The 12,623-nt window shown below is 42.9% G+C and overlaps 1 protein-coding gene across 1 annotated transcript in view; it reads left to right on the top strand.

The window, feature by feature from the left end:
- Nucleotides 1–12,623, top strand: part of LOC111968067 (neurexin-1a-like) — a 594,370-nt gene that overhangs the window by 378,167 nt on the left and 203,580 nt on the right. The window contains 1 exon segment of the mRNA XM_070444976.1: nt 2,667–2,848. Within this exon segment, the coding sequence (XP_070301077.1) occupies nt 2,667–2,848 (182 nt within the window).

Raw genomic sequence — 12,623 nt, 5'->3', positions numbered from 1 at the left:
CGAGTTGTTTGGAGGCTGGGTCAGGGATATGGAGTGAGTTGTTTGGGGGCTGGGTCAGGGATATGGAGGCGAGTTGTTTGGAGGCTGGGTCAGGGGATATGGAGTGAGTTGTTTGGGGCTGGGTCAGGATATGGTAGCGAGTTGTTTTTGGGGGGTCGGGATTGGTGGCGAGGGCGGATATGGAGTGAGTTGTTTGGAGGCTGGGTTCAGGGATATGGAGTGAGTTGTTTGGGGCGGGTCAGGGATATGAGTGAGTTGTTTGGAGGCTGTGGTCAGGGATATGGAGTGAGTTGTTTGGAGGCTGGGTCAGGGGATATGGAGGAGTTGTTTGGAGGCTGGGTCAGGGATATGGAGCGAGTTGTTTGGGGCGGGGTCAGGGGATATGAGTGAGTTGTTTGGAGGCTGGGTCAGGGATATGGAGCGAGTTGTTTGGGGCTGCGGTCAGGGATATGGAGCGAGTTGTTTGGGGGGGGTCGGGATATGGAGCGAGTTGTTGGAGGCTGGGTCGGGATATGGAGTGAGTTGTTGGGCTGGGTAGGATATGGAGCGAGTTGTTTTGGAGGCTGGTCAGGGATATGGAGGTGAGTTGTTTGGGGGCTGGGTCGGGATATGGAGCGGAGTTGTTTGGGGCTTGGGTCGGGGATATGAGCGAGTTGTTTGGGGCGGGGTCAGGGATATGGACGTGAGTTGTTTGGAGGCTGGGTCAGGGATATGAGTGAGTTGTTTGGGGGCTGGGTCGGGATATGGAGTGAGTTGGTTGGGGGCTGGGTCGGGATATGGAGTGAGTTGTTTGGAGGCTGGGTCAGGGATATGGAGCGAGTTGTTTGGGGGCTGGGTCAGGGGATATGGAGTGAGTTGTTTGGGGCGGGGGTCAGGGATATGGAGTGAGTTGTTTGGGGCTGGGTCAGGGTGGAGTGAGTTGTTTGGGGGCTGGGTCAGGGATATGGAGTGAGTTGTTATGGAGTGCTGGTCCGGGGGAGAGAGAGGAGAGGAGGAGGGGGAGAGGGAGGAGAGGAGGAGGGGGAGAGGGAGGAGAGGAGGAGGGGGAGAGGGAGGCTGGAAATGTATAAATAAATCCATGGACAATTTATTGATATTTCTTTGTGCGCTGGTTTACAGGAAAATATTGGAATCACAGTCAAAATTATGTATAATCCATTGTTCTTTGCTAAGGCATTTAAACTCAGATCCCTTTATGAATATTTAAAGATTGCTTCTCTCTCTCTCTCTCTCTCTCTCTCTCTCTCTCTCTCTCTCTCTCTCTCTCTCTCTCTCTCTCTCTCTCTCTCTCTCTCTCTCTTTCTCTCTGTGTGTGTCCCACTCTCTCTATCTCCCTCCATCTCTCTTTCTCTCTCTTTCCCTCCATCTCACTCTATTTCTCTCTTTCACTCTCACTCTCTCTCTCTCACACGCTTTCTCATTTCGACATAAAGATTGCTGTGTGATACAACATTGGAGTAATCAATCAGATATTGTTGCTAAGCTGACATTGTCAGTCAAGCACTACAACATCCCAATTATTTGTCTTACAGCACGCATGCACACAAAACCTCACAATAAAGAAAAAAACGTTTTCTTGAAAAATAACTCCTGTGCTTCAGCTTCTTTTTGGTGCCAAAATGAATTAATTGATGCATATTGTAAAGATAATATGATAATAATAGAATCGATTTTACAAACAGCTTGGCCAGTAAAAGAACCTAAGGCAAAAATATGATTATTAATAGGACTTGAATATCTCCTCAGTTCTTCTCTTTGGGAGCAAACCTCTTTGTTCGTTATTAGAGAATGCTTTTTCCTCCTACCAATCAATTTGAGTAGGTCACTAGAGTCCACCACTACCCCCCAGGTGGTTTGCTTTCTACCACAGTCTTTCAAATGAGGAACTGGATGGCACACTTGTTCTATAATATTACATTAAATTAGAAGCGCATGTTTTTTTCTTTTTTAGACAGCCGCACACACATGCAACTGCGTGTGGACACGCAAACACACGCACCCGCACAAGCACACACACACACACACACACCTTATCACCTCACTGATACGTCTACAGAAGACCGAGGTGTAACGTGCTGAACTCCTGTCGAGGCAGGAAATGGTTTCCTAGCTGGCGTTGTCCTCTAAAGGTTTGTCATTAGCCTAGGCAGCCAATCAAGATACAGCTGCAGGTGCTGTCTGCCTTTGAGACCACTAACGAGGCGTACGAGACCGGGAGGTGGCTGCCGCCCGCATGACGTTTACATGAGCCACGACAGGGGGACAGCTGGGTGTTCATTCTCTCTCTCTGTGCCCTGCTTGTATATCTACTCTTCCAGAAGCTCCAGTGTTTTGTAATAATGAGACATTCTTATACATACCGGAAACTGCTTTTCTGGAAGAAAATGGCTCCCATTTTCATGAAGCTTAAGTTGCTATTTGAATGCCTTGGCGTTACTATAGCTTGTGTGTTTATGTTTCAAAAATGTGATGACTCATGTACAGCTTTACAGAAAGAATTCCGGAGTATAACAAGGGAATGTTCACATCCAGCCTACTTTCTTTCCGATCAGTTACACTATTATCCTGACTTTAAACGCTGTGAAGCACATTTACCCATTTAAAGACATTTCCATGCTAAGATTCCTCTCTCTCCTCTCTCTCTCCTCTCTCTCCTCTCTCACCAGCTGGAACTACGTATATATTTGGGCGTGACGGCGGTCTGATCACGTATACATGGCCTCCCAATGACAGGCCCAGCACGCGGGCAGACAGGCTGGCCATAGGCTTCAGCACACAGCTGAAAGATGCTGTTCTGGTGAGGGTGGACAGCTCCTCTGGCCTTGGAGACTACCTGAAGCTACACATTGTAAGTCACTGACTCTACTATGTTCTACTCATCCTCTACTCTGCTCTAGTCCTACTGATGCTCTACTATATTTTATTATATTATATTCTACTTTACTATACTCTACTTTACTCTACTCTACTTGACTCTATTCTACTTTACTGCTCTACTCTACTTTACGGATGTCATCCTACGTTTACATGCCTCTATCATACTGTATTCTATTACTACCTCTACTCTGCTTATTTATTCTACTTTACTCTATTTCTACTCTACTATATCCTACTTTTACTTTACTCTATTCTACTCTACTTTACTTGACTCTACTCTACGACGTTGCTATAATCTACTTTACTCGTTTCTACTCTACTCTATCTTTTACTGCTCTACTCTACTTTACTCTAGTCTACTCTTACTTTACTGTTCTACTCTACTTTACTCTAGTCTACTCTACTCTTACTTTACTGCTCTACTCTACTTCTACTCTAGTCTACTCCTACTTTACTGTTCTACTCTACTTTACGTCTATACTTACTCTACTCTCTTGTTGATATTCTTATTTACTTATTACTACTTTACTCTATCTACTTTACTACTTTCTACTTTACTGCTCTACTCTACTTTGATAGTTCTCTTACTTATACATATATATATTCTACTCTACTTCTTTCCTACTTTACTATACTTCTCTTACTGCTCGCTATCTTACTTACTCTTCTACTTTAACTACTATACTATTATGCTCTAGTCTACTTATCCTACTTTACTTACTCTATTCTACTCTACTTCTTACTCTACTTCTACTCGACGTTACTATATTCTACTTTACTCGTTCTACTCTATTCTACTTTCTATTCTACTTTACCATTCTACTTACCTCTACTCTCTTTATCTACTCTATTCTACTATATTATACTCTACTTTACTCTACTCTATCTACTTTACTCTACTCTACCTTTACTATATAATCGACTTTATTAATCTACTTTACGCTACTCTCCTTACTAATACTCTATTATATTCTACTCTATTCTACTCTCATATTTTCTACTTTACTCTATTCTACTCTACTCTACTGTACTCTATTTTACTTTATTCCTACTCTATTTTACTCTACTCAACTCTACTCTAATCTATTTATTCTATCCCTGACTCTACTCTATTATCTCTAGTCTACTCTACTTTATTATACTCTACTCTGTTCTACTTTATTATATTTACTCTATTCTACTTTACTCTATCTACTCTATTTCTACTCTACTCTATTCTACTTTATATTTTTTTCTACTTACCATATTCTACTTTACTCTACTCTACTATATTCTGCTTTACTCTGCTCTACTCTAATCTACTCTACTTTACTTATTCTTCTATCTCTACTCTACTCTACTTTATTCTACTTTTTCTACTTATTCTACTCTATTCTACTCTAATCTACTCACTTACTCTACTCTACTCTATTCGACTCTACCCCGCTTACTCTACTCTACTTTACTCTTGGTATTAGTGTATTATATTTACTATATTCTACTTTATTCTATCTACTATATTATATTCTACTTTACTTTTATTCTACTTTACCATATTCTACTTTACTCTACTCTTACTATATTCTGCTTTATCTACTCTACTCTAATCTACTCAACTTTACTCTACTCTACTCTACTCTAATCTACGCTACTTTACTTTACTCTACTCTACTTTACTCTATTATACTTTATTATATTCTACTCTACTTTACTCGACTCTATTCTACGCTACTCTAATCTACTCTACTTTACATTACTCTACTCTACTTTACTATATTATACTTTATTATACTCTCCTTTACTCTACTCTATTATAGTCTACTCTATTCTACTTTACTCTATTCTACTATATTCTACTCTACTCTGTTCTACTTTACTCTATTCTACTATATTCTACTCTACTCTGTTCTACTTTACTCTATTGTACTCTATTCTATTTTATTATACTCTATTCTACTTTACTCTATTCTACTTTACTCTATTCTACCTCACTTGTTTATCTATTATATCATGATACACACACACACACACACACACACATATGTGCCATGATGGTGATACAGATGATGTGATGATGATGATGATGGTGATGTTGATGACCGTGATGATGATGATAATGACGATCATGTCAAGGACAACTCCACCAAACCTAAAGATGAAGTAATGGTTCTACAGCAAAGTAACATCACCATGGCCTGATAATAGTAATCCATCGTTTAATGATGACGGCAAATGAATACAGACACGTCGGTGTGGCTTCACACTAGTAGCCCTGGGAACAGTTTTTTTGGCATTCGACAGGCGTCAAATCCCTGCTGTTCTGGTACTAACAAGATGTTGCTTCCCGCCTCCCTCCCCTGATCTGGTCCACGTGTTGTGAGCTGTAAGTACAGAGAGCCTAGTCAGAGACAACACAGTAATGGGGGTTGTTTTATACAGCTCTGACCTGCCCTGTAATTCTACTGCCTTCTGCCTCCCTGACCCGCCCTCCTCCACCAACCACCCACCCACTCTCTCAGAATACTGATAGATGCAGGCAGAGAGTGAGCACAGGCACACATGCTGGTTGTGCGCGCAACAGACACACACACACACACACACACACACACACACACACACACACACACACACACACACACACACACACACGTCAGATGGACGTGCACACAAACACACACCACTACTACAACTGCAAACATGCACACATACATTCAGTACATAGGCAATAATCTTGAATTCAACATGCCACTGCCCACATACTGTACACATCAAGCAGTCGTCAGGACACACAGCAGTGGTCACATACACACACACACACACCAGGTGATTCTGGGACTAAGGCATGGAACATTAAACTAACGACAGGGAAGAACAGGACAGTTTAAAAGAATAATAGCACACTTACACACACGCACCACACCATCTGACATCACAGTGTGTTATTACACACACACACACTATGTTATCTGACATTACAGTGTCTTAACACAGGGACTGGATGGAGCTCTGGCTGGGAGGGGAAGGGACACTTACAGTATATAGATAAAATAACTGTACTCTCCTACACACAAACACAGAACAACTCATCCAAGCACTCCCACATACCAACATGAATCCATACAGCCCCACACACACGCAAACACAACCCCCATGGACTCCTACATAAAATGACAATAAACTCATGGGACACCTTTCATATGTAAAATAAATGTGTTATCTTACATCTTGTTGAAACGCACGCACGCACACACACACACAAAAACACACAAACACACACACACCTGCCCCACCCCCCCACCTCACACACACCCTCACACGCTCACTCACCCCCCAACCACCAACGGACTCGGAGTACCTAGCAGCAAAGCTAAGAGTTAATGACTTCAACAGAGGCTTGGCTAAATGTGTATCTGGGCTGCAGCTGGTACTCTCTGATTAGACTTAGGGCTGACTTCCAAATGACACCTTATTTCTTATATAGTGCACTACTGTTGTCCAGAGCGCCGGTCAAAAGTAGTGCACTTAATAGGGAATCTGATGCCATTTGGGTCTCAGCCTAGGATGCTGGAGCACATATCACACGCAGGCACAGCAACATATTTGCACCTCATAATAATGCGCCCCTCTGTCGCTCTCTGGGGCCCCCTGGAGCAGGATCCGGGAACCCTGGAGTCAGGGGGAGGGAAGGTAAGAGGGGTGAGGAGGGATGAGGGAAGGAGGGAGAGCCTCATATGGTGTGAGGCAGCAGGGGGAGGGAGGTCATACGGCTCTGCTAGTAGCAGACGCGTGCTCATTGTGTGTGTTTGTGTGTGTGTGTGTGTGTGTCCATGCTCCCTCCGTGTGCGCTACTGTGACTCCGAGAGCACTTACAGTGAGGAAATGATGATAGGCATGTTATTACTGCAGCGAGGGCACTGGGCTGTGAAACTCATCCTCCTCTCTCTCCTTTGGTGTGTGTGTGTGTTTGTGTATGTGTGCGTGTGTGTGTGTGTGTGTTTGTATGTCATCCTCCCTCTTCTTTCCTCCACTCGCATCAGCAACCGCTCTCAATGCTCCTCCTGGTTTTACATTTACTTATTTATTACATGTTCATCTGAGGGGCTTTGTTAAACGTTGCAGAGAGAGAGAGATAGAGGAGCGAGGAGAGAGGAAGAGAGAGGGGGAGAGAGCGAGAGAGCGAGAGAGAGGGCGGGACAGAGAGTCAGCTTGGAACAGATCTGAGACGAGGCTAACCATTTCCTGTATTCTTTGAAAGACCATAGTTTTATATTGCATGGATTCCCCTCTACCCATGATTTTCTCATGTCATTTCCAGTGAAACCCAAAGTCAACCACAGCAAACTTTAACATTCATGCCATATTTTATGACCTTCATTTTCAATGGCGTCCCCATATGCCCATGAACCGAGCTGTGACTAGCCTATAACGTCTTAAGAGGAGTGTATGGTCTGTGAGAGATAGGATTAAACCAGATATGAGTATTTACTCCCCTTCTTCCCTCCTCTCATCCTTCCATCCATCCCTCTAATCTGCAGCTCCCATTTGAGAATGATAGAATGGAAAAAAAGAGCGATAGAAACCCACTGGGGCTTGAAGGACGGAATGACACACACGCACGCAAACATTCTCTTTCTCTCTCTCTCTCTCTCTCTCTCTCTCTCTCTCTCTCTCTCTCTCTGCTCTCTCTCGTCTCTCTTCTCTCTCTCTCTCTCTCTCTCTCTCTCTCAAATTCAATTCAATTCAAGGGGCTTTTATTGGCATGGGAAACATGTGTTAACATTGCCAAAGCAAGTGAGGTAGTATTATACCAAAAGTGAAATAAACAATACAAATTAACAGTAAACATTACACACACAGAAGTCTCAAAACAATAAAGACATTACAAATGTTATAATTATATATATACAGTGTTGTAACAATGTACAAATGGTTAAAGCACACAAGTTAAAATAAATAAGCATAAATATGGGTTGTATTTACAATGGTGTTTGTTCTTCACTGGTTGCCCTTTTCCTCTCTCTCTCTCTCTCTCTCTCTCTCTCTCTCTCTCTCTCTCTGTCTCTCTCTCTCTCTCTCCTCTCTCTCTCTCTCTCTCTCTCCTCTCTCTCCTCTCTCTCTCTCTCTCTCTCTCTCTCTCTCTCTCTCTCTCTCTCTCTCTCTCTCTTCTCTCTCTCTCTTCTCTCTCTCTCTCTCTCTCTCTCCTCTCCTCTCCTCTCTCTCTCTCTCTCTCTCTCTCTCTCCTCCTCTCTCTCTCTTATGTTTATGGGTATATGAATGTAAATGCACCTCTAAGGAATAGTGATCCTTCGCCCCCGGCCCTCTCCTCTCTATCTAACCTCTTAGACCCTTTTCAGACTACGACAGATTCTCTTGAGGTTTAGTGAGAATACCGTCGCCTATACTTTTTTTTAATCATGTGAACTTGTGAACTTAATACATCTCTAGTGCTACCTCCATAGGTAGCGTACGACATTCGCCCGACAGTTGCCCCCCTCCGAGCAGGGCAGTGTGAACAGAATTGTCTCGTTCAGCCCCGAACTCCAGCAGTATACATGGTAATAGCAGAGCAATGATTTTGAAATGTATAGACATTTTCTTAATATTTGAGACTTGTTTTATTGAGTTTTTACCTGAAATTGTAGTAGCAGTCTGTTACATTCTGAAGATGCCAGCTGCTCTGAACCACTTAAACCTATGAAAGCCCATCCCCACCACCAAAAGAAAAGTACAATGTCGATAGTAGATCATACAGAAAGGATATATATATGTTTTAAGTTTTAACATGGCACCACATGTCCCAGAGTTTTTCCTGATCTGGTAGGCTAACCTAACAAACTCAGCTGGAAAAAAAACACTTTTATATGTGCAATAATGGGAGCAGATAATTTTTCTCCTTGCCCTAGGGAGGATGAAAACAATAAAACCCTGTCAAACTGCAGCAACCTTGTACTTGTTCATATTAATTATATTTTAAAACTAACATGGATTGTTCTTTACACAGACCAAGACAACAACTGTGATTGGACAATATAACTAATAACAGGGCTGAGCTTGCTATATGCGCGGTTTCATCTGTAGTTAAAGTTATTCATACAGAATGTCATCACTATTGTGTTGATCGATTCATTCCAGTCGATCATTTTGGATTTAAAAGGCCTAGGTAGCCGTCCGGTGTTTGAATGTAAAGCACATGTTATCAGAAGGGATGTAGGCTACCTGCAGCTGTGGTTGCTAAAGGCTGAAGTTTATCAGACTGAAGCACAAGCTGATTTAGCATGAGTTAACATATCATGAGGAATTTCAATGCATGCATTTTTTTGGGGTGGCAGATATGGGCTTCCTTATAAAACAGCTCGTTGCTTGTCACTTCTCCCCAGTTAATTCACTTATATTACACCCATGTTTTCAGTCGCAATTAGCTTTTACCACATGTAGGCCAAATCATTTGTATATTGATACAAATGAACCCTGACTTGTTGTAACGTTGTTAGGTAAGCCTACTGTACTTTTATATTCGTAAAACTTTATGTACATATTACACTACATGGCCAAAAGCATGTGGACACCTGCTCGTCGAACATCTCATTCCAACTTGTAAGTCGCTCTGGATAAGAGCGTCTGCTAAATGACTTAAATGTAAATGTAAAATCATGGGCATTAATATGGAGTTGGTCCTCCTTTGCTGCTATAACAGCCTCCACTATTCTGGGAAGGTTTTCCGCTAGATGTTGGAACATTGCTGGAGGGACTTGCTTCCATTCAGCCACAAGAGCATTAGTGAGGTCGGGCAATGATGTTGGGCGATTAGGCCTGGCTCAAAGCCTGTGTTCCAATTCATCCCAAAGGTGTTCATCTAGAATGTCATTGTATGCTCTAGAGTTAGGATTTCCCTTCACTAGAAATAAGGGGCCTCTCCCGAACCATGAAAAACAGCCCCAGACCATTATTCCTCCTCCCAATAAACTTTACAGTTGACACTATGCGTTGGGGTAGGTAACGTTCTCCAGGCATCCGCAAACCCATATTAGTTTGTCAGACTGCCAGATGGTGAAGAGTGATTCATCATTCCAGGGAACTTGTTTCCACTGCTCCAGAGTCCAATGGTGGCGAGCTTTACACAACTCCAGCCGACACTTGGCATTGCGCATGGTGATCTTAAGCTTGTGTGTAGCTGCTCGGCTATGGAAACCCATTTCATGAAGCTTCCGACTAACAGTTATTGTGCCGATGTTGCTTCCAGAGGCAGTTTGGAACTTGGTAGTGGTTGTTGCACTTCCAGCAGCATACCACCCTGCATCCCACTGCTGGCTTGCTTCTGAAGCTAATCAGGGTTGGTCCTGGTCAGTCCCTGGATGGGAGACCAGATGCTGCTGGAAGTTGTGTTGGAGGGCCAGTAGGAGGCACCCTTTCCTCTGGTTTAAAAAATATCCAATGCCCCAGGGCAGTGATTGGGGACATTGCCCTGTGTAGGGTGTCGTCTTTGGATGGGATGTTAAACGGGCATCCTGATTCTCTGTGGTACTAAAGTACTTAAAGTACTTATTGTAAGAGTAGGGGTGTTAACCCTAGTGTCCTGGCTAAACACCCAATCTGACCCTCATACCATCATGGCCACCAAATCATCCCCAGCTTACAATTGGCTCATTCATCTCCTCTCCCCTGTAACTATTCCCCAGGTTATGGGTGTAAATGAGAATTTGTGCTCAGACAATTTACCTGCTAAAATAAAAAATACATTTAAAAAAAGTTGCAGAAGAAGATTTTTTACATGCTATGCGCTTCAGCACTCAGCGGTCCCATTCTGTGAGTTTGTGTGGCCGCCCACTTCGTGGATGACCCATTGTTGCTCCTAGATATTTCCACTTCACAATAACAGCATTACAGTTGACCGGAGCAGCTCTAACAGGGCAAAAATTTGACAAACTGACTTGGTGGAAAGGTGGCATCCTATGTCGGTGCCACGTTGAAATTCACTGAGCTCTTCAGTAATGCCATTCTACTGCCAATGTTTGTCTATGGAGGTTGCATGGCTGTGTGCTCGATTTTATACACCTGTCAGCAATGGGTGTGGCTGAAATAGCCAAATCCACTAATTTGAAGGGGTGTCCACATACTTTTGTATATACAGTGTATGTAAATTGAAACGGTGTTTGTCAATGAGAAAAGCCCCTTAGAGAAAAGGTTCCAGAAGAGTTATTCGGCTGTACCCATAGGAGAACCTTTTACAATGATTCAGGGATTACTGGACCATCTATTATATGACAATAAATTGCCCTTAGGGTTATTACACTGTAGCTGAGATCTAAAGGAATCGATCCCTGATTAGGATAGTTTCTCCTTTTCAACTATCATAGTGTCATTGCCATAGCTGAGTGACGTGTAAGAGACTGAATCCATATAAATTATCATTACCCTACACATTTGTTTTAATATAATGTTTATTTATTCAGTTGCAAGATAACAGCACACAAAAAAACACACTTGCAAACATGACACATATCTACACTAATGATGATTTTCTAATTTTTCAACAACGCAGTTCTTTTGTATCCTCTTGTTTTGAGGTGAGGCATATTCATGTTATTCATGAGTGTATGTAGTAACACACGTCCCTTCATAGTCTTGAGATTTGTCTCAACAAGGCAGGCATTATGCCTTGGCTAATGTAAGCATCATCTCCGTAAAATGTATTGCATTGTAGCTGAAAATGAAATCCAGGCGTACTATGACATTATGCAGATTGTGCTAAACATGGAATTACGTCTTCAGGAATATGGAGCAGAGTAATCCAGCAGTTAGAAAACCGGAACAACGTTTTTCCTCCAACCGCCTGCCACCGTCGCCGTGGCAATTAAATACCTATACGTCAAGGACCCATTGATATTAATTTACAAAGCAGCAACCTGATGTTCTGAAATTCAGAGATATAGGTCCCGAAAGGCATTGTTTACATGCATGTAAACCAATGCATAATGTGGTGTGCTAAATATGATGTAGTCTGTGCCATTGAACTATAATGCTCAGAATGAATAAGGGCCTTCCGGCGACGGGAATTTGAATGGCTGATATGGCATTGTTATGCATTCTTTTTTGATGGTCAGTGCACTGTTGGGGATACAAGTAAGAATAGATTGGGAATGTCTCATTTGAATCTCAATCTCAGTCAGACAGGTATTGGAAATCCATCTGCTAGACCAGTATATTTGCTTTATGAGAGGCAGTTTTGCTGCTGATTATTAGTTTTTTTCGGTGTTGAGCTGTGCTGCTCTGTGGTGGGACTCCAGGGGGCCACTGGAGCTTGTTTTGTGCCGTGTGCGGACCCCTCTCTCTTCCCTCTCATTATATCTATCTCTTCTGTATAATATCTATCCTCTCTCTCTCGTCTCTTGCATCGGTGTTTGGGATGGGGAGTCGCGTGTCTACCATTGCGTTTGCTGTGTGCCTTTTTCCCAATACTCTAATTGCGAGCCGTCTCTTCAAAAAAGCATTGTAAGGCCTTCTGTGGGCTAAGGAGACAGGCGGCAGGCGAGGCCGGGCTAAGCTCAAGCTGTGAAGTTAATATAATTCCGGCGAGGAGCGAAGAGGATGGCAGGGAAAGTAATGGACTTTCCTGCTGGAGTGATGCAGGCGATCTCCCCGTCGGTCTCGCCGCAGCCGGCTGCGCTGTTCCTGTGATTGACTACACCTTTTAATATTTGTTATTTCCTTCTCCTCTTCTTTCCTCCGCCTCTTTAGACCTCTCTCTCCCTCTTTATCAACAAACCACC

This window comes from Salvelinus sp. IW2-2015, linkage group LG8 (genome assembly GCF_002910315.2).
Source record: "Salvelinus sp. IW2-2015 linkage group LG8, ASM291031v2, whole genome shotgun sequence".
Classification (NCBI taxonomy): Eukaryota; Metazoa; Chordata; class Actinopteri; order Salmoniformes; family Salmonidae; genus Salvelinus; species Salvelinus sp. IW2-2015.
The sequence above is the reverse complement of the archived record's forward strand: the minus strand, read 5'-3'. Positions and strand labels throughout refer to the sequence as shown.